Raw genomic sequence first — 23,681 nt, forward strand, 5'->3', positions numbered from 1 at the left:
GACATCTTTCAGATTTTACACACACACACACACACACACAGTGCACAGAAACACACAAGCACAGACACACACATACAAATGCAGTAGCTGTTCTGCAGTGTTCAATCAGACTTAGTACAGCTCTAATCCTAATCTCCAGGAAGGGAAAGTCTCTCCTCCAGGCTGTGCGAGCTTGAGGCAAGAGCAGTGTTTCTCTATTACACACTCCAACACAAAGAGACAGCCCGCTACTGCTGATGGGCTGTTGGTGAAAGACTCAATTCAGCTGAATTACTCTGTTATTCATATGTTATGTTTGATATCATTCAGAGCTTTGTAGAGCGTACTACTCATGTCCCTGTGGATTCATGGAGAAAACAAACTTCTCATGAATCAGAGCAGAGACAAGCATCTTGTATCATGTGCATCACTGAGGACACATATCTGTTTTTTTAGTTCCTGCCTGCTCCATACTGAAGTGTGCAACGCTGTTAAATGTCATCAGATCTCAGGGCCTTATCATGTTATTCAGTGAAGTGAGGCCATGTGACACTCGCAAAATATTAGATCCTGATGTGTTTCTTCTTCTCAATCCTGATGGTATCTGATGGTACCTTTCAGTCTTTCCGAGAGTGAAACTGTCACTCTGAGACCTTTATTTGAAATTAAATCACACAATGTTATCACAACATATTTATTATCACATCAATGATTATTATAGCTGAATACATCTGTTGTAGATTCTCCAGTCAAAACTAAATATTCAGAGTCTAAAAATGATTCTTACACGGGCAAAAACTGATGTATAATGTCTTTTGTAGTTCTGGGGAAGCTTTCCAAAGTTTTAAAAAATAGCCCTCATGATCTCATAATGATTGAGATTATCTTTGTTTGAGACTCAAATTGAATTACAAAGCTGTAGGTGTAGGGCTTGAAAGATATGGGCATTTAGTGGGCGGGGGAAAATCTCATTGAGTTGCACCATTTTTTAAACTGTCGCTTGTGTGGGTCGGGTTTTCACTCACAAATTAATTGCAGTCACTCCTACATTGTCTTTTTTTCATCAGTGCTATGAGCCACTGTCAATAAAACTCAGTTTCTGCACATTTTTCAAATTAAAAGCCCACCATGTAAGAGAGGAATTATTTCTTATTGAGCCACTGCAAGGCGTTTAATGTAATATCTGTGCAGGGTGTTTCTGGGACAATGGTTTAACGACAATGAAGAAACGAACAAGTAGAATTAAAATTATTGAATGAGAAGAGAGATTATTTATGATGTAATGTTATTGGCGTGACTACGTTGCTGAATTAGTACAGTGGAATGTACAACATACTGTATATCAATATTTGAGACTTGAGAAAATCTGACAAAACAAACAATGTCCATTTTCTTTTGCAAACACACATATAAATAATATTTTGATAAGTATCTTCCGATTATTATTTAAATTTGTTGAATTTGCATTAACGGCGACCCTAATTCTTCACTAAGATCAATACTTACATTGCTTAAAATGCTAAAATTAACAATCAAATAAACTTTAATAAGGAATAAAAGTCTGTCTCCAGTTTGACCCTGTTTCAAAAAAAGGCCTGGTCCTGTCTAAAGCTGAGGTAACTGAAGGCCTCTTTTTATGATTTATCATTGAAGGCAGTGTAAAATCCAACCATATTACAAAATGATTATTGTTATATCTCTTATCACTGTTTATAACACATCCCTATAGCAACTATGAGCTGTCCACCAACAGATGCTTGGTATTACTGATTGTTAATGGTTTTGTTTTAAAAACACACACGCTGGCTGTTATGTGTTGGATAAAAGTTGTTATGAGGGACACAGCACACAAAACTACACTAGAACAAATATCAACCAAAAACAGCCGTTCCCGTAGTAAAAGTCTGGCAGTGAACAGCAGCTCCTGGTTATCTTTGGGAACACCTCAGAGGGAGACAGAGAATAACTCCAGGAGATGTTCACACACACTCATCCATCCAACTTCCCCTCCATCCATCTCTCTGGCTGTGTAACTGCAAATGAGTCTGAAAGGTCCTGGCGTGAGAATTGGCTGATACTCAACAAGGCACAGCTGAGAAAACTCCAATGTGAATGTCACTGTCTCAGTGATTTGACAGTAATTTGGCAGTAGTGGAATCCCTATAATTTAATGCGGCCACAGACGTTTTCTGCCACATTGCTGCTCTGAAATATAAAGTAATGAGATGCGGCTCTGTCGCCCCCTATTCATTCTCATACTGTGCACTCGCTTGTTGAAACTGTGTTTTTGTCATGTTGTGTTTTTTCTACTTATGTGTTAAAAATTACTAATAGCTTTGGGCAAAAAATAAGAGAATGGTGTCATCTTCCACTGCCATCAAATTTGCAGCCATTAAGCTGAAAACGTCTGTCAACAGAGAGGGCACTGGAGGAGGAATGGGGTAATAGTTTTTTTGAATGACCTCGTGCAATCAACTTGTCAGTTTGGGTGTACATATTTTCAGAGTCCTAGTAAGACATAATGAAGGGGTACCAGGGCTGAAAAATTAACATCACTGATTCACACGACAAGAGAAAATGCAAAATGCACATTCATACATTTCTAGTAGCACATATTCCAGGCATGCACACAGTTCATTGTTATGGATTGAGAGAAAAGGGACAAAAACATGTTTGCCAATTTATATGTTTTTTATTTGGTCAGTCCAAATATAAAAGTAAAGAGCTCCACATTAACATTTTAAATGGATGGAGATTGTATAAACAGGCATTATGGTTTCTCTCTGAATGCAGCTCCAGATAGCAGTCAGCACAGTCAAAATCACCAGATAATAGCTATATACATATATATACATATATAATCTTCGGGAGCCTTGGCTTTATGAAAGTAAATGGGATGAGAGAGAGGGGGGATGACATGCAGCAAAGGGCGACAGATTGGATTCTAACCATAGGCCGCTGTGGCAAGGATACAGCATCTGTACATGGGGTTCCTGCTCTGCCGACTGAGCTACCAGGGCATTCCATAATCCCACCTATTAATCCCCTAAATTTGAAAGTAATGTCTGAACTCTCCTCCCGACGCTAAACGGCTCCAGGTCAGATCAGAATCAGATGTGACTACTGGTGTTTATTCCTCCAGGTTGTCTGGCTTTGCACCTGACTCACTCATCTAGCAGCTGAGCAGAGGCTTCACACCCTCTGCACCACCATGTCATCCCCACACACATCCTTGCAACGTTATCTCAATACACAAAACGCTCTCTGTAGGAACACACCATCAAACCATAGAGCCACAATTTACTCTAACTTGTTTTTGTATTGCATTGTATTGTATTCCCTTTAATATAGGTATGCCAAGTGCTTTTCAGCATGATAGCCACCAGTGTACACCAACACACCTACACAGGTGTTGATATTCACAGGCCGTGAACATCAACAGATGTAGATCTGAAAAAAGATCCTAAGGCAATTTTTCAGATACTTACTACTGAGCAGACCAAATAGTGTAACTGTCATTCCAGTGAGCAGCTTGTAGCAGTCCAGTTGTTTGAGACTTGCTATTTTTTTTTGCCCTCATGACTAATCACAGGGGATTCAGATCACCTGTGCACAGGTGGGAAGACGGACTCCTGATTGAGGAGTGGAAGCAGCTTGGGGCATTTCCCTCTCAGCCAGTTATAGTGTGACGACACCCTGTTTGTAAAGGCTAAAGAGAGGTGGGAAATGGCACGCCGGGGGCTCTCACCCTCAGTCTAAATCTGTCCCTGACCCATTGAGAACCTCGTTCCCCAGAGATTGCCAGCCAGAAACTCTAGTCTGTTTAGGTACTATTGGGTTTTCTTAGCTGCCCACATTTTTCTAGGGAGGAAACTTTGTTTATTTGGGAACTCCTTGAAACCCAAGCCCCTATACACTATCAGTTTACCATTTTATTTTCCTGGGGATTGTAGAAGAGGCATTTGTTTGTTATACCCGCAGAGGCATTTGTTTATTGTCCAAGTAGCGGACATTGGGCATTCCCCTAGTTTTACATGTTTTTTGTTCATAGTTTTATGTAGGTTGGGCTGGCCTGTAAGCAATTTACAGCCAGTACCGCCACAAGTTCAAGAAGACTTGAAGACTCTCACCTCGAGCAGGGATGCCCAGTCCTGCTTTCTGAATCCAGGCCTAGGAGGGCTCGAAGCTGAGAGCCTGTTGGCTGGGGGATTAAAGTGGTTGGTGTAATAGCTTCAGAGGGAACATATTCACAGCTATGGCACGAAGCATCTTGATAGGAAAGATGTGGCAGTTTGGAGTACTCTTCACAGAAGATGGGTTGTGTGCTTAAGAAGGCTTTGTCCTTAGTAGTCCTACAGGGAGACTTCTGGGGTTTACTGTCAGGTCACACAAGAGAGAGATGTGGTGCTGGAATTTTGGAGACATACTATTACTTTGTCATACGTTGTGGCCACCATTGGTTGTGGCAAAATGATATGAAGACCAAAGCTCTGTCAGTGTTGCTTCTGATTCAGCAAAATAGCTCCCTCCTTATTCTGCTGTTCTAAACATTCTCTCAAAGATGTGTACTGCCAAGAAAGTTTGTAGTCAAGTCAGTAAGTAAGGTAGACACTGTGCATATCAATCTTGCATGTTGTGTTCACTCACACTGCAAGTTTTAATCAGACTCTCTGCACGACCAAAACATTTTATGCTCACACAGTAGGGATTAAATGACCTTCAACGATGTGGCTTTTCACTGATTATTGACACAGAATCCCCAGGTTTTGTTGTACACAGACTTTCCATTAAATGCCAATAAAGTTTATTCAAACAAGATGAACAATGAAGACAAAAAGAGAAATGAATGGCATTGCGCACGTCCACAAACTGCACAACAAATGACAACCAATATATATTAGCCCAAGGTTGGTTTGGACTTAAATCAGTCTTGATCTGCCTGCCTGTTGTGTGAATTTGAATGCCGAAGTTTACTTAAGTTACACACCATGGCACTGCACAAATTGATTTGTTTCAGCAAGTGAAACCATTGATTGGAGGGCTTCCATTGGAATCACATTATTTCAATCTGTAATGTCACTGTTATACCACTGGGCTCAAAGAAGTCTAAAGAAGAATTGTCTCCCTTAGCAAAACTTTAATAGTTTCATATGTTGGGTATGGATGGCAAATGCATGCGAAAATACATAGTACGAAGCTCCTTTGGTAAAGAGCTGCAGTTTAAAGATGAAGAAAGATCTATGACTGAGCAACCAGTACTAAAACATGTTGAAACAGGAAACCAATCATAAAATACTGTTCAACATATCTTGTGTTGCAATAGATCTTCTTTTTTTTTCTTACTGTAGGGCTACAACTAACAGTTGTTTTCATTACCAATTAACCTGCAAATGATTTTATCGATTAATCAGTTAATCATTTGGTCTGTAAAACTAAATTAGACAGAAAAGCAGCAAAAACTCCATTTATGAACCTGGCTCAATCAATGTTTGGCATTTTTTCTTGAAAAATTAGAAATGATTTATCGATAATCAATATAGCTGCTGTTAATTTTCTTTGTAAAAACTAATTAATGAATTGACTACTTATAGCAGTTTAGACTTCTACTGTAAGCTTAACCTTTCAGAGTGTTCCTTGGTTTTAACTTTGCTCTAAAGATTGATAAACTGACATAATAATCAGCTCTCCTTTACGCCGTTACGTTCCAGAAACTAACTGATCACAGGGGGGAAGATGTGTTCACTTGGTGCCCTGAACCTAGAGTAGTATGCTATATGGGTCTTTTTTCACACGTTATTCCAGGACACACATGCTCACACAGATACAAAATACCCAACAGCACCCTAATTCTGTCACCATGCATCTCTGTGTCCGTCACTCCGACCGCTCCTGCTGAGCTTTATGCTCCATCCTGTCTCTCTCCATACCCTCATTTTCCCAATTTTATCCATTGTACTCACACATCCAACACCTTTGTTCTTCTCCATTTTCTCTTCCCTGGGTCATTGTCCCCGTTGTACAAGAACATTGTTGTCTTGCAGACAAAGAGAGAAAAAAGAAGATGGTTTGTACTATCTTTAAGCTGATAGGAGGGAGGCGGAGTTTCTGGGTCGGGTTCTTGTCAGCACACAAACCACTATTCACAGCCTGAGGAAAAGCTTGTCACTCTTAATCTCATATTGTGAGGCTGTGTGTCTCTGCCTGTGTGTGTGCCTTTGTACTTTGGGTACATGTGTTCAAAGCGTCTGTGTGCTCATATTTATATATACTGTATGTCATCACAGTGTCACCCTGTGGTCATCTGTGTTAAAAATATGCCTCTGTGGTTTCAGGGCCATTCAGTCTTTTTTAGACACGGCTGTGCTACAGTATTTATTTTACCTGTCCTCAGTTGAAAACCTCGTATGTCCAAGAATGACGAAATGCAGATGAATTTCTTGTCAAATGAATTTCAGGTTTTGGAACAATACTTTGTGTTTAATGTATTTGATTAATTAAGATTACTGCTCAGCAGACCATTTGCATTTCATCGATCAATTTAAATGTTGAAATTGCACTCACAAGGCTTGACTGATACAGTATATAAGGGCTGTAATCACGTATCAGTGCACAATTTTTGTGATACAAAACACAATGACATGCGTTGTGAAGCTGAGAAATTAATCACATTATCCACCAAATCATATCAGTTGGCTCTCATGTGAGTGGTGTATTATTTTAAAAATCAGACTGTTGATATTCCCTTTCTCTATAACAAGATGCTCCAGCTCAAATGCTGTTTTCAAAACTTATCAGCAAATCCAGTTTCTCTCTTTTTCCTTCAGACTTGCACTTCACATTGTGTAATGCCACTGAATGGCAGAAATACATACAAAATATCATGTGTGAACCTTGTATTGTGTTTCTTATTCAGCCTTAACGGTGTGTTTTTTTTCAGTGAAGTATCAAGGGGTTTCTTTTTGAACATATGGACAATTATGAAGCAACTGTGTACCAAACATGCAAGAAACCCACTAATGTGATGCAAGTATAGCTTATATGCATACAAAGCGTAACAACATTGCAGGTTTCTCAGCTGACCTTGAATCTGTGCCTTCTCTGTTTCACCATAGGTCGGTATAGACTTCACAGCATCCAATGGAAACCCTCGAGAGCCATCCTCCCTTCACTACATCAACCCACTGGGCAGCAACGAGTACCTTGCTGCCATTTTAGCTGTGGGACAAATCATACAGGACTATGATACGTAAGTATCTGATGCTTCTTGGTTGTTGCAGTGCCAGATCGTCAAATGTTACAATCTGCATTTATTTTCAAATAGAACATTAAGTGATGAGTTAGGTTGGTTGATGTTGGAGTGTTTGTTTTTCAAAGGAAAAGATCACATTAACTGATCACATTAGATGGCCCACATGAGAAAGACAATGATTGGTCTCACAGTGTCTCTACAAACACCAAAGTGACAGTTTATTAATTAATTCAGCAGTGGAAATGAAAGTTAACAGTGACAAAAATGGTTTCTCTTCTGTCATTTCCATGTATGTCAAAATGGGATTTGGCCAAAATTTAAACTAGTTCATCATTTTGTAAAAAACATGTAAAAATCGATCAATCCCATCGACATCTACCCAATATCACTGTACAAAGCTTTAACATGGGTGTCAGTGGTGCACACTGTCACACACAACCATCTACTTTATATTTGAAAGTAAGATTTTTGTGTCACTAAAACATACTGAACACCACCAATCCTAAATATATTTATGTCATTTTTGAGATTATTTAACTTAACTCTTCTCTCTCAACAATTATTTAGTGTGATGGAAATCACTGTAAGTCAAAAACACAATACCCTCAGAAAAAAAGGGGCTTCTTCTCTTAGTGAGAAGCCATTTTATGGTAATGCTTAAATTTTCTACCAGCTCTCTGCTTGTTGCTCTGTAAACATCCTTGTTAAACAGGTAACTGGATTTCCACTGCTGTCTAAATCCAGCCTGTTGAATTTGGATGAAGGAGAAAAAAAAGAAAAGGTTTAACTAACGTTCCAATCTGTTGTCATGGTTTCCTCCTCAGCGACAAAATGTTTCCTGCTCTGGGATTTGGAGCCCAACTCCCACCAGACTGGAAGGTACGTGTATACTGGGTGGTGTTGCTGGTGTTGGTGTTGTTGTTATTGTTAGGCGTATGTGCGTGTGTGTTCTGGACACAGATATTTGGGATACATGTATGTGTGTGAAGGAGAACAAGAGAAAAAGGGGGAGTTGTCGTGGGCAAAATTATAGTTAAGGCAAGCCTATATACTACATGCATTTTACACACAGACACACACACACACACAGATAAAACTGTAAGCATTATACATGCATATTCACATGATTACGCAACTGTCAACCCATCTGTGTTGCCATGGCACTGAGCTGATGAAAAGGACAAAGGAGAGAAAGCGGTGAACAGAGAGAGAGAGAGCGAGAGAGAGAAAGAGAGAGAGGGTGGGAGGGAGAAAGTGTGGGAGAAATGGACACTATTCACAACAATATTTTACAGTGTAGTGAAGGAGTAATATCTCGTTTGTTCATTGTGTTTCTTGTCTCCTAAGGTGTCACACGAATTTGCCATCAATTTTAACCCCACCAACCCGTTCTGTTCAGGTGAGTCACATCGATGACCCTGCTGCAACCTTTGAAAATAATATATTATATATGAGCTTATACTTGTTTTCTACATTTCGTAATTAAACCACCAACACATGTACAAAGTGGGACATTTTACATTGTAACAAATAATGTAATGGTCACTAAACGATCTCAAACACATCTTTGGCATTTCTGACCTGGAAAAGCTTTTTACTTACTGGTCATACACTATATGTAAATATCTAAAGGGCAATGTTGTCCAATATATATCTCTATTGACATTCTCATTAATATGAACCATTTCAACACTTATTGTGAAAATACAAACAAACTGGACTTTGCTGCACCATTATCAAGAACCAGCTGAACTGTCTGCTCTGATGCCTCACAGCATGCTGACTTGTTTTCTGTTTACAACTCCATTCCACTTATAAAAGCATCAACTGTACAACACTGTTGCTTATCTGTCCTCACAGGTTGTTGTCCTCTTTGTGGCCTGTCTTCTGCCAGCAAGCTGCATTAAAAGATAGGAGTTGCTAAGCTGTTTCTGTCCCTATAAAAATGTAAAACATGATGCTATATGTCTACAGTCAGGCACATATTGAAATAAGACTACACTAACAAAAAGATTGGCACCACTGCTTCAGAGACTGAGACATACTGTAATTCAAGTTCAGTGAAAAGGACAGTAGATTATAGTTACATTATCTCAAGAAACATCCAGGCTGAAGGTTGCCATTTTGACTATGTGGACAGACACAGGGGGGAAAGACAACACTGTAGTAGAAACTCAGTTTCACAAGAACGCAGGACAACCAATAAAATAAATACACATGCCATCTTCAGATCATGTGACAACAGCAGGTGCTGCACTCCTCTGAGTGTCTTGCTGAGTCTGAGTAAATAACACTTTCACACTTCACCTACACTCTCAAGTGAGGGCGTTTGTCTAAATTGGCAGTGTGAACACCAGCGCACACTATGACACCAAACAGTTGCTCCTGACAATTCAGACCAGTGAACGATCCAGATAATTGATTGTGACACAACTGAAGAAGCTCTTTTGGATGAGAGGCAAAACGTCTTCAAGAATCTGCAGCAAGTCATCCGTCATTTGACTTGCTGTTCAACATAACATGTGATCTTGTGATCATGTGACTGAGTATCTTTACAATCATTCAGTGATATGTCCCTCCTCTGTGAGCATTAAGCATATTTAGGCTGTTGAAGATAGAAAGTTTGAGATTTCAGATTTATTGTTAAACAGTGTCAGGCAAATATCAAGCTAGCACACCTTATAAAAAAACCTCTGTAGCCATAACAGCTGCATAGCCAGTCAGTCAGTCTGTTGATAGGTCTAATACTAGTTGTCTCAACAACTATTGGATGGTTTACTGCAAAATTTGAGAGACAGGCATTTGCAGACATTCATGGTTCCCAGAGGATGAATCATTATGACTCTGGTAATATCCTAAACCTTCCTGTCGTGCCACCAGGTGGTTTGCATGTAGTTTTGAGATAAATGTGACAACTATTGGATGGATTGCCTGTAAATTTAATAAACACGTCTCCCTCAAGATAAATTGTTACAACTTTCCCTCTTGAACTATCATCGTATCAAAATGAGATTTTCTTCCATTACTGTTTTATGACCAAATAGCTGTAAAACTAATGGCATTCCCATTTGCCTCAACTGTACTTTTGTGTAGTGCTAATTAACAAATGTTATCATGCTCACATGTTCAATGCATGTGCCCAAGGAGCTGCTAGCATGGCTGTAGAGTCTATAAAAATGAGTGCCAGTCAGGTTACTCATTTCCTCAGCACCATGTGTAGGTGAATTTGAACAAACTTGTAAAATAAACCTACACCTTGTTTTAATAAACCACAAAGTAAGCACTACTTTTTAATATGCTGCAATCTGATCTGTGAAGGCAGCATTAGCATTTGAAGATGCAAATGTGTTTATTGACAAACGCAAATGACTTGAGCACCAACTGCTGAGGGCACAACTGTGAGACTCAGAATGCTTTTGTGAAACACATATTTTAGCCTGACAGAGGCAAAGAGGTTATGCTAAATAAGAACATTTATTCTCAACCCTCTGATGAAGAAGACCTGTGTCAGAATATGAAGTAATGTGTGCTTCTTAAAAATAGATGTACAGCTTGTCTTTATTAAAACATTTGCCTCCACAAACAACCCTTTCTTTGGAAGGTCAGAAGATGAACTGCTTCTCTGCAAACTGTAAGAGAGCTCATGTTTTCCTTGGAAAGGCCAGAACAGCCTCCAGTGCACTCTGAAATCAAAAGATGTTTCAGGCCAAACAAAAAAACCTGATTTGGAAGAATGCAGTCACAAAGTGCTTCTATGGCTGCTATATAAAACATTTTTATACTGTATAAAGTGCAATGTGCAATATGCAACCATCCTAACAAGGGGTTAGCAATAAATTTGAGAACCAAATGGCTGTTTGTTCATATCCATTACTATGCAACTGAGTGTCAAGCACTTTTTTCTCTCTCCGGTTGGCTCATTACGTACCAACTCACCAAGGCACTCCCAGTTCATCTTAATCATCCACTTAATGGGAACCTGCAACATCCTATAGCTGTACATCAAATACTTTAAATAGGTATGAACCTTTGAAGTTTGGCCCTCAGAGCTACATTTCATCATTTTTGTGATTCTTTGTGTGTGTATTTGAAACCTCACCAGTAGATTAGATTGAAATTTCTACTTATTGTACATCCAAGAAGAGCCCTGGATACTTGGCAACATGTATTCATTCTCATACACTTGCAGAATGTTTTAGTAATCAATTTAATAACAATATATAATTTTTCTCCCAATGAAGAATCTTTTATTTTTTTAAACTGAAAATCTCCACTTACTTGCTACCAAATGTTGATTTTGTGTCATATTAATACAGTTATATTACATCAAAAAGTGATTTGGTCCTGCATAAAAAAAATTAGTTCCACAGATCTTGCTAAATATTGCTGCTAAGCTGAAAAACAGTCATACTTTGACTGTATGTTTTTCCAAGTTGGATTATTTTAATTTCCTTTCACCTTTTTATGTGAAAGTATTAATAATCGTTGCAAAATCAAATATGCTTTATTATTCCTACATCTTTTTTTTTAAATAGGTAATTTTACATCTGTAATATTACTGTAATTTTACAGTCAGTGGTTTTATTTCATGGGTAGATATTAGTACTGTGTTGACAGACACACGGATAGAAAAGGTTTTCTATGTGTGTGATTCCTGAGGACTTTCATTGGGTTCAGGAACACTGCAAGTTACAGATGGTAATGGTTTGGTTTGTTGCATACTAGATGACGTCATGTTGCAAATTATCCATCGTGTGTCTTGGATGTTCAGAACAAATTATAACCCAATCCAGGGAAAAGTAAGCAAAGGTGAGGCTTAGATTACGAAGAATCACAAAAACAATTACATTTAGCTCAGAGAGCCAAACTTAAAAAAATCACAAAAAAATCTGTAGTATTTGGACTACAGCTATAAGATTTTGCAAGGTCCCATGAATTTCATACAAGTTTTTACAAGATTTCTTTAAAAACTTTAAATACTTCTCAGCTCCCTTAAAGAAACAGAGACCTGAGAGTCGCTGAGACAGGAGGTTTGTGTGAACAAATTGTCTGGTTGTATAAGATGATTGGAGTCTAAAATAGCTGGTGAGAAACAATGATATGTGCTCATGAGCTTCTGGCTCTCAGAAAATGTCTCATTTGAGTTGGGAGATATGCGTAAATGCAATTTTTTTTAAATGTGTGACCCAGCTTTTGTTACCCCTTATCACAAACCTTCTTTCCTCCTCCGCTCTCTGTCTCTCTCCTGCCCACAGCATTTCTCACCCGTCTTTAAATTAAAATGTGTTGAAATTGAATTCCTTTCTCTCTGTCTGTCTCTGTCTGTAGGTGTGGAGGGGATTGCCCAGGCCTACTCCGCCTGTCTCCCTCACATTCGATTCTACGGCCCAACAAACTTTGCTCCAATCATAAACCATGTAGCACGTTTTGCTGCTCAGGCACTTCAGCAAGAGAAAGCAGCGGTAAGTGACAACAACAACTTATCTGTTTATCTGCCTTTCTGTGTTTTAACATGTGCAAATACGGCGGCTGTAGGGCTGTACCAGACTCAGAATTTTGTCAGTCCAGTCTGATTTTGACTGTTCAATACAAAGACTTTATTATGCACCCCTTTTTTATGTAGATTATCTGGCAATCAGAAAATTCATTGGCATGAGTTTCAAAGATATTTTCGACCGCATTAGCAGAGTCAAATGCAATGCAATCGCAGCACCATATTTTGGAGCATTTACAAATCTATAAAAGGCAGCTGCATATGATGCAAGATTTGAATTGCTGCCTATTTGAATTGCCAACATGTAATTATACCATATGAATTTGTTGTAATAACTGTAGGATGGATTGCCACGAAATTTGGTGCAGTCATTAGCGTTCCCCTCCAGATGAACTGTTTTAATTTTGATGATCCCCCATGTTTTCTTTAGCGCCAAGAGATCAAGATTTTAATCAGTGCAATACTTTGGTTTATGTCTGTGTGGGCACAAGAAATTAGCGCACTTATGGTGTTAATGAGCACAAACTAGTTCAAACTAGTATTGTTCATTATTTACTGTGACAGTGCACTTCAGCTGAGTGTGAGGTTATGTGTTTTGATGTTTAGGGCTCGACATCAATACTTGGCTGCTTGCCAGTGGCAACTGAACTCTGTGTTTTGGCGAGTGAAATGCCCCATGCAGTCGTCTGATCGGGAAAGTGAAAAATAAATGTGATGTCTCATGTAAGTTTATCTAAAAATGAACTGCGTACTGTACCACTGAAGCAGAGCTTTACCAGCTGAGCTGAGTGTACTAAATACTAAAGACTATAACAAGGGCTCCAGTGTGATTGTGTCCCTAACAGAAGCTTTGAGATCCAACCTTGAACTGCAGGGTGTCTTTCTGGAGATAAATCTGACACTGAATGTCTTACTGGATTATATATCCATTTTTCAGTTTTGAAAACAGTTATTGTTGTTGTTGATGCATTTCCAAGTAAAAAGAGCAATAGAAAACAAACTAGAACTCACTTCCTGACTTCTATCAGTCAAACAGCACATTGAACAAATCCACTTTACTTCTCACAGACTGACATGCCACCCAGTTCCAACAGTAAGTGATAAAATACCAGATCGCAGCTGTGCACATAAAGATCTTTACTTTGTAGATTAGTTTAAATTAGATACATCATAATTCTCAGGACCATATTCATTTTTTATCATCCTGAAAGTGCACAGTTTTGGTTTAGTGCATATATCATCAGCCCATTGCTCTTTATACTGAGCAAACACAGATGTTCTGAACCAGCAAATGTAGAGCTTTTTTAATTATTGAGAAATGCCTCATCAAACCCATAGTTAGAGCGGTGTGCACACGTCTTGACCAAGAGCTGATTATTTGTTCATCCCATATAAAAATCTGTTTTGATATTCAAGAAAAGATATCCACGAGTTTGTCTAACTGTGTAAAAATAATGTAATTCCTCAAATTCTTTTAAATTTTCATCAAAGTACCAGTAAGCTCTTCTGTTTCTCTCCACAGTGTTATCGTTCCTTCTGTACTTGTTGCTCAAAGACGGCCGCTCTTCTCCTCGCTGAACAATGATTTGACAGCTCACACATCGTTTTTAATGCTCCACCACCTCTTTCATTTCATCTCTTCACACGATTCTGTACCTTTGTCAGTGCTATCAAACAGCTCTTCAGGTTTACTTGATCCCTTCGCTGATATCCTCTTTCATCATCTGATACATCACTTACTCTATTCTCTGCTCTCCATTTAGCCTGCATGGTGCCAAATCAGTATGAGGATAAGCCCATTGTCTGCTTTCACTAGCACTGAACCATTTCCCTTAAGCCTGTCCAGTAATATTTCCCTTTGTATCTTCATTCCTGCTCTCTGTTTGCTTTGTGTCAGTACATTCATACTTCTTCCTCTGAGCCACTGGGACAGCCCCTTGTCGTCCTCTCTGCCTCTGTAGATGTCCTGCCACTGTCTCTGTAATCCTAAGTGCACCTCCCCACTCACACAAAGGTGTGATCATTCTACAGAGAAGATTCCACCAATAAAACACAAACATACCACTAAATAATATCATTCACTCACCACTCGTACAGTAGAAGAGCAGTCAGAAGTGACTTCCTGTCGGGGCAGTTTGTACTCATCATCTATCTTCCCTGTTTGGCATGGAAGTGTGCATCTGTTGGCCTTGAGTCGTGGCATGTTGACCAGAGTGTCAGGGAGGAGTGCGACAGACTGGAGTGAAAACTTCTGTCCTTTCCTCTTCCAGCTCACACCTCTCTTCAGCTGACACACTGACCAGGCATTTCACACATTTTTGGGCTTAACAGCATGATATGGAAGCACTCTCCATCTCATTTTCTCCTTTTCTGTGTCATGTTATCTGTCTCCTCTCCTCCCTCCCTCCTCTTATATGCTGGTGGCGTGGCTCAGAGGGATGACACTGTCGGTCAGTCGGTCCATTGCTTTGGTTATCTTGACAACTACCGGGTCTTGAAATTTGATACAGACAGGCATGGTCCTCAGAGAATGCATCTTAATAAGTCTTGTGACCCCTGACTTTTCCTCCAGCACCACCATGAGGTTGATGTTTTTGTGTTTTTAATGAAACGTCTCAACAACTGGATGGATTGCCGTAAAGTTTGGTACACACATTAATGCCCCCCTCAGGATGAATTGTAATCACTTTGGTGATCTGCTGACTTTTCCTCTAGCGCCATGACTTCAGTATACCGTACTTCCATCTGGTGAACCACTGGATTCTGTATCTGAGGCAGTAACACATAAAATCCAAATTAAGTACAAGCCTAAGGCTGAGTCTCACACCCAAGACAGATTTCTATTTTCGTAGCGTTTCTTGGTAGAAAGTCATACAGTAATCCTCGAGCTGTGATACAGTCTCAATCAGGGAGGACTCTTAGAGGCTGTTAATAAGAATTAACAATAACAGTGTCAAGACAGAAAAACACTGTTATAACTGTTATGACTTTAAAAGCAACCATTAGCTCCTCTCTCGCAATGATTGAATTAATACAATGCTTTATGGCGAATACTGTGATGTATTTTATCTTGAAGTGCGTTCTTTTACACCGATCAGCCACAGCGTTGAAAGGACTGACAGGTGAAGCATTGGCCCTCTCATTGCACTGCAAGGTTGTGCTGGGAAACTTCTGGTCCTGGCATTCAAATGGATGTTCCAATGTGCACCTACCTGCACATTGTTGCAGAACAAGTACACTGCTGTTACTGGTCTAAATCTAAGGACCATTCATTAAATGTTCCAGTTTCTGAGTATTTCTTAATGAGGAATGTTCTTTTAATACTTTTTCCGTGCGCGTCTAATCATAGCCCTCACTTGCAGCACCCACATCCCACTGTTAAGCTGTTGTTGGGCTAACACACTAAATATCTGGCTTTCACATCTGTTTTTTCTTTGCTATTTGCATAAAAATATGAATTTTTTTCACCTTGGCTATACAGAAGTCTCAAATGAGCAATATGTGGCTTGGCTGCTAAGAGATTATTCAAAGCACAACTAAATCACAAGCAACTCAGAGCTAAATAAACAGAAGTAGTCATTCCATAACCAACGAAACAATATTTTAATAAATAGCTCATTGTGCAGCTGAAGGAAGCTTCTCCCTGCAGTCTGATGTTTTGACTTCAATATTTTGGACTATGTGACTTCACTGCACCTTAATCAAGACGAGTATTGGCACAAACACAGGTCTCAAAAATGGTGCTGAAATAAAATCAAATCGCAATATGGGTAAGGGCATAATCCAAGAAGCTGGAATGTTTTGATAAAGGTAAAACAAAAGGTGACAAATTAGCATTATAATGAAGCACTATAGTGCTGCAGAGATGTTTTGTCCTATAAATCTGTTCTCCAGATGCAAGAAAAGATGTTTGTTTGGTTTAGACCGCAACAGATGTCACATCATAAGGATTTCAATAGTTTTTCAGTGAAAATTCTGACTCAAAAATGATCATTCCTACTAATGATGATTTTTTGACCATGTTGTGCAGCTCTAGGAATGATAGTACCTCTGAGGCTCAGCGCAACGTTCTCACTGGGATCACTCATAGACACAAACTTTCAACAAACCCTTCATGTCCCTCTCTCGTATACATCCAGTGGCACATCTCCTGCCTAAATCTGAAGAGAGTGCAGTGGCTGGGTATCATTATGCTCCCACAGTGCTTTTTGTCCCTAATTGTACCCTGTCACCCTGCAGAGAACAAATACATGAGAGAAATACACAAAGGATCGTACATGTATGTGTGTTGTGTGCCAGACTCCTTTTGTTTCTGTAAGGAAATGATTGCAGACCCTTTTCTCGTTTGATATTACAGTGAATTCAGTCACGGGTGGAACATGGGAAAGAGTAACAGACAATGAGATGTGACAGTTGCAGCAAAAGGTTGTGTGGACCCCACACTGGGGTACTGGTTAGACTGGTGTCAGTGTGTGTCGGGGTAAGTGGGTGGGTAGGTTGTAGGCTGCACAAATCGGCTGCTGCTCTGTGCTCAGCGTTCGTGTTCCTCAGATAATGAGAGAACCTGCGACCAGACTCTGTGACTGTGTACGAACACACTGCTGCTACTGACACACACACACATTCACAGGCTGCAGGCTAGTGCAGTGTGTGCGTGCCCCAGTGTGTGAGCGACCCTGTCTGTCTGTGTGATAATGATTCTCTAATGAGCGCTGCTGTTAGCACATTAAAGAGACAGGCTTCAGAGCCCTCCCTGCGTGTGTGTGCGTGCGTGTGTGTAGCATGGAAGTGCGATTTTGTTCCAAGTAAAGTCAGTGTGTGTCTTGTCTTCACGTTGTCTGTTCTTATCATAGGCTAACCAATCACATTCTAGTACACAGGAGAGACGCATTTTCCTGGTGTGTATGTGTGTGTTAGTGTGGCACATATGATCTGCCTTACATCAGACCACGAGATGAGTTCAACAACATCTGGCTTCATGAGAACTCAAACAGCAGAGTCTTTTTACTTCACATCTGACTGTATTACCATTTGCTCTAAATGGTCAATTCCTTATTGTGTAAGTGTCTATAAGGGCTGAGCGATAAGGCCTATAAATAATATAGCAACATTTGTAGGCTATATTGCGATACATGATATATATCTCAATTTTTAAATCTCCTCAACAGTACTTCATAAATTTCCAGTTTAATTAATACATTTAATCATTTTATATTTATTTTCTACAGATCTCAGTTAGATTTCAAATCCACCAGTTAATTAACCAGTTTTCTGTCAATATATGCTTTGCCATATTACCATATCCAAAATCTAACACACTATATAGTATCATATCAGGATTAACAATATAATATCAACATATTGCCCAGCCTTGTGTCTATTACTGAATTGAAGTATTTTGCTTTAGTTCAGGTTCACCTGAAGTCACACATGTATTGGCTGATTGGTGGAGGTGTGGAAATTCTTGATTCTAAGATGCATCACGATGTTGATGTGGAAGATTCTGCATCAGCGCAGAGACAGAGGATAATCAGGAGTTTGGGCTGAGGAGATATTGCGAAGGGAGGCAGAGATCAGCAGCGAGTGATAAGAAATGTACCCTGTATTTGAAAGAGGACATCTGGGCACATGGTGGACTTTATGAGACACATGCTGTGTGTAACTTCTGCCTTACAACAATTATGACCCATGTTAGCAGTTTCCACCTGAAGCAACTATTAAGAATACAGCAGGCCCAGCCAATCAGCAAGAACTGAGGAGGAGCTGTTAACTTTGCTGGCCAACTCTGAGAGAAGTGTGCAGCAGAGTCATGTTTGTGACATTTGCCACATTCAATGGTCAAAGTGTTTTAGAGCTGCTATGTGAAAGTAGTATTTTTGTAGATTACAGCACACTTGTAATGCACTGCAGACCGATTAATGTTTTGTTTTTGTCATGTTTATTTACTGAGGTGGCTCACACCTATACAAGTATTGAAAAGACGCAGCTTTTATATTGTAGACCGTTGTAGTCTGTTGTAGTTTGATAGGACTTTGAAATAGCCGTGTGCAGTAACGAGAAAACTGAAGATGCCATACATTGGGATGCATTAAGATATCTCAACAATCGTTGTGCATTTAAATCGTTGACAAGTGAATTGTAATGGAATCGGATCATTACGCCAGTAAGATTCACTAGAGCTGGACCAATAAATCAGTTGGCTGATATTATAGGTTAATATCGACCTCAGATATATCGGTATCGGCGTATGTTGTCCAATATGTGCTGACATGAAAACTTATTTTTTAGAGATTATAATCCAAAAATAGATGCTTAGGGTAGTTTATGATTAATACATTCCCAGTGAAGTTTACTGTTTCAGTGCGCTGTTGTCATTTAAGACAGTTCAAGTTGTTGTTAAACTGTGAATTATCCTGTGCCCATTAGATATCTGTCACAAGTGTTTGATAACCACATTTGAGCGATCATTGCAATAAATGTGTGTTTAGTGGCCAATATGTCGACATTGGCATCTTTTATTCCCATTATATCGGTATCGGCAATGACCCCAAAAGTTGGTAGAATATCGGTTGGGTATGAATGAAGGGGTAAAGCATAGAAAAGCCCTGAAAAGTGCTTTTTTATCATTTCTATATGTTTTTTGTAAATAAAGATAAGACGAGACGGGATGAGTGCCATCTGTTTGTACAGTCTAAATTCCCCCTTTTCTTAAAATTATACAAAAGCAAATTTTCATACTTCACCCTCTGACCCCTTGTACCCGTAATGCCTCCATTATGTTCCTCCACTCATTTATTCAGGGTTGTCATTTAGTTTGTGGGTAAATTTACAGAAAAAAAGAAAAAAACATAAACGTATATCAGTTACAAAATACTACAGGATATCTCAGTCAAAGTCAAGTCAAAGTCTATCCCCTTTCCCCCCTGATTCACTGAATATTGTTAACTGTTTGTTCTTCCTTTCCTTTTTTTTTTTTAATCTCTTCCTGTTTTCACATTTTTTTCCTTCCATCATTTTCCCAGGAGCAGATGGTGTGCTCTGCCATGTGAATGGAGCCCAACTTGCTGTAATGCAGAAAAGCTTTCATTCTGGTTTCTATTTTTCTCTCCCCGGTGCCGTGTTGTCCAGCTCCTGTCTCCTCTTCACTGTCACTCCCTTAAATGTCCAATTGCTGTCTTTTTCATTTCCTTCTAGTATTTGTAGTAATAGTACTAAACCCGCTCTGTTTCCTCAACACTACAGTATGTCATTGCTTACTATTACTGACAGCATAATCGTGATTGTGACAGACTTTTCCTGTCTCTTTTTTTATTGATATTGCAACTCCACAGAGATTCCAGATTTAGCAATAACATGACATAAAAATATGATTTCCATTTGTGTCTTCTCTTCCTCCTTCCCCTCATTCCCTCTCCCCCTCTCTTCCCTTTTACCATCACTCTTCCCATCTGCAGCAGTACTTCACCCTCCTCATTATTACAGACGGTGTCATCAGCGATATGGACGAGACGCGTGACGCCATCGTACAGGCGTCAAAGCTTCCCATGTCCATCATCATCATCGGCGTGGGCAATGCAGACTTTGCTGCCATGGAGTTCTTAGACGGAGACGCCAGCGTTTTGAGGTCCAGCACAGGAGAGGAGGCTGTTCGAGACATCGTGCAGTTCGTCCCTTTCAGAGATTTCCGTAATGTGAGTATTGGTCTCAGGTTGTTCAAAAATGAAACCATAGGGACGATATGGAACCTGCATGCACTCAAAAACATAAAAAGAAACTGGACTAAGTACTAAATGGTTGAGGTGTACTGTACAAACCAATTAAGAATTTAGATTGGTGCCAGGAAGGTTGTTAAGTTTGTGACTTCCAGTTACTTTATTTTCATTTGTTATCGCATTTTGCTATGTATCAAAACCAAGTATAGCAAGAGCATAAATGCAACGGTACTATACAGTGCTTAAAGACACAGAAAGTCTAGTCTGAGGTATCCTTGTTCTCTTGTTTGGGTTGGCTGTTGGATCAGATCATGATTTGGTTCTTTTGCAGTTTGATAGGCGATCTGTCCTGCATTGCTTCGAAAGATGCTTCAACAGCAAAGCAGTACTCTGTGACGATCCTTTCATTAGAAATGAATAGAGATAAAGGAAAGGTTCACAAAAAGCATTCTCCTAAACAACTTGAGAGATAGCACTGTGCACTGGGCGCTTGGTTTGCGACTGTACAACTGTTACCAACAAAATACAAGTTACAGTCAAAATGTATTCATGTTGTGGGGCAATTAGCTCTGAAAGTAAATAAACTTTAAATAAACTTCTTTTATCTTTTTATCTCTTTTCATTAACTGTGAAACGATCAGTCACATCATTAGACTAATCTAAGAAACCTAGTTCCCTACTTAAATTTGCTGACTCCTAGTATGGACCTAGCTGCAGAGATGAATTCTTGTCCCTGTTGAGTGAGCCATTAATGCTTTCTAGAGATCGTTTGATTTCCCAAACTGACTAAATACTCAGTCTTGTTATAACTAATATATCTGGCAACTAGTTCACCCTAAAAGCTTAAAACATGTCAACAATGTATGTACAGTTTCTTTCTGCTTGCCAAAACATCAGTTATTGCAGGTTTGTGTTTAAAACGTGAGTTTAACAGCACATTAATATGCTTAATATTCAGAATAAAGTAAACATCGTCTCTTTGCATTGAGCTGTTTGTGGTGAATCATCGACAAGGTTTAGCAGCTCTCAGTGAAGTTTGACGTCTTTCACTCACTACTTGCTGGGATGCCAATTAAGCTACCGTTTTGACTTGCTGATGTGATTTGCAGTGCCACTTTGACTCCATCTTAGTTCTTTGCAGAGTCTTTACCTAATGACATGATGTCATGCTGTCTGAGTGTGAATGTGTTACCTAATGGCAGCCTGTTGCTACTCAGACTGTAGCTGCTCACACACTACACACATACAGAGTCTCTTAGCTGAGGAGCGCTGCCTGCTTATCTTAGGCTCGACAGAGACACTGTGTTTGCGTGTGCGTGGTGTGCGCGTGTGTGTGTGTGGTGTGCCGTGTTGACTGTACATGTAACAAGTGTTAATGCGAGTGTCTCATGAGCACACGGACTAATTTGTGTGTGCACATTTGTAGGCTGTGCACCGGAGGCATTTTTGGTCATTTTTGTAAATTGGGTGTGTGTGGGTGTGTGTGTGTGGGCTGATGGTGGGTGAGCTGACTTCCTCTGTAGTGGGAGGAACAGACAGTGTTGGCTGGCTTCATTCCAGTTTGTCGGTGGGAGGGTGAGAGACAGCAACAGACATAATAGAGAGGGAGAGGGAGAAGTGAGGCAGTCACACAGGAAATATAATAATGAGAGTGACCTGAAATAATGAGCTGTGTTGGCAGGCTAACTTTTACTACAAATTATTATCTTTAGAAAGTTGGTATAGTGGGTGGTGATCAGATACCATGAAAGATAACAGCTATTGTTGTAATATAATTCATTGGCTTTTAAAGAACATATCATGGCCATGTTGCATCATTCAAACTTTAGTTAACATTTTTGAGGAATACATACATTTAAAATAAGATTCAAAACACTCAACCTTGAAGAACATCCCATAATCTAGGTGCAAAGGTTCAGTCACTTTGACCCTTAAAGGTGTAGTTCCCAAAAGTTAGTTATTTGATATATTTCCTCGAGGGAAATAAGGTCACCAAAACATTGTTTCAAGCTAGAATGGTAGCTACTTAGAAGGTTCCTGCAGATAAAAAAACACAGTAAAACAGTATGAAATTGTGTTGTCCTTTGAGGACACTTTGTTTATTCACTTTATTCACACATTAAAATCAAGCAGTGAATACTTATCTTCCCCAATACTACGTACTATACCTTTAAACTGTGAGTGGCCACAACTAGGAGCCCTTGTTCTGATGACCTGAGAGGCAAAGTGGGCCTGTATGGAATTTAGCTACTCACTGATACACATTTCGGATATACATGTACGACTGAAAAAGATCTGTTTTGGTGCAAAGACCTTGGGCCTCATTTATAACTGTTGCATATACACAAAAAACACTTTCCAAGCATGAATATGAATTTATTAAATAAATATATATAGTTTCTGAGGAAATGTGCGTTTATTCATGAAAAACTTTAGCTCATCCATATGAACATTCTGGGGAGGACAAATTGGCGATGCAGACGGTGAGGTGGTGAACTGAAGTTGGACTGTATGATGCCTCTCACACAATTAGTTTCACTTAATATCACAGTCCCAACTGGAGCGCAGCGGAGTCTTAATGGTGACTAACTGAGGAAATTGTCGTGATCATCAGTTGTAGAAATCTCAGATAACTTCAAACAGCATTAAAGAACTGCAGAACAGAGGGTCAATAGTTTTCAATAATACGGTGCATATGTCACCAAATCTGATTGTAATTTTCATCTAGTTTTGAATTATGTAAATTAAGAACGTCTGGAAATAAAGCCAGCGACAGCTGTACTCACAGCTGTCATTGTACTCAGTATCCTTATTGTGAGTCCCAATCATAATGCAGGCCGAGTTACCATGACAGAAAAAACACACAAAAAAGCACAGACTTCCACTGTCCATTTATGGTTGACTGTAAGCATGTAGAGGGCAGGATAAGGGGCTGATCCACCTGTGCACAGTTCCACGTTGATTTAGGACTTCTTTTAAGAAAAACGTGTAGTGGTAGGCGTACGCAAGGTTTTTTAAAATCAGAATATAATTTGGTACTGTGCAGTAAATTTCCTCATTTGTACGTATACGGGCATTTTGTGTGGGTTTTCTTTGTGTGTGTTTTATAAATGAGGCTGCACAACTGTTGTGATTTTAACTGCAGGAAACTAAAAGACTGAGGAGACATGGCACAACCATCAGCCAGCTCTGTGTTGGTGCGCTAACACCAGGGCAAGACCTGAAAAGTCTCTCTAAGCAGCAACAA

General features: G+C 39.5%; 1 protein-coding gene across 1 annotated transcript in view; it reads left to right on the forward strand.

Moving 5' to 3' along the window:
- The window catches only part of cpne2 (copine II), a 50,829-nt gene that overhangs the window by 25,694 nt on the left and 1,454 nt on the right, over window positions 1-23,681 (forward strand). The window contains exons 11-15 of the mRNA XM_084363471.1: window positions 7,092-7,225; window positions 8,053-8,107; window positions 8,576-8,627; window positions 12,557-12,690; window positions 20,177-20,413. Of these exons, the coding sequence (XP_084219597.1) occupies window positions 7,092-7,225; window positions 8,053-8,107; window positions 8,576-8,627; window positions 12,557-12,690; window positions 20,177-20,413 (612 nt within the window). The remainder of the gene's footprint in view (window positions 1-7,091; window positions 7,226-8,052; window positions 8,108-8,575; window positions 8,628-12,556; window positions 12,691-20,176; window positions 20,414-23,681) is intronic.

This window comes from Pagrus pagrus, assembly GCF_965226575.1.
Source record: "Pagrus pagrus genome assembly, chromosome: 10".
Taxonomy (NCBI): domain Eukaryota; kingdom Metazoa; phylum Chordata; class Actinopteri; order Spariformes; family Sparidae; genus Pagrus; species Pagrus pagrus.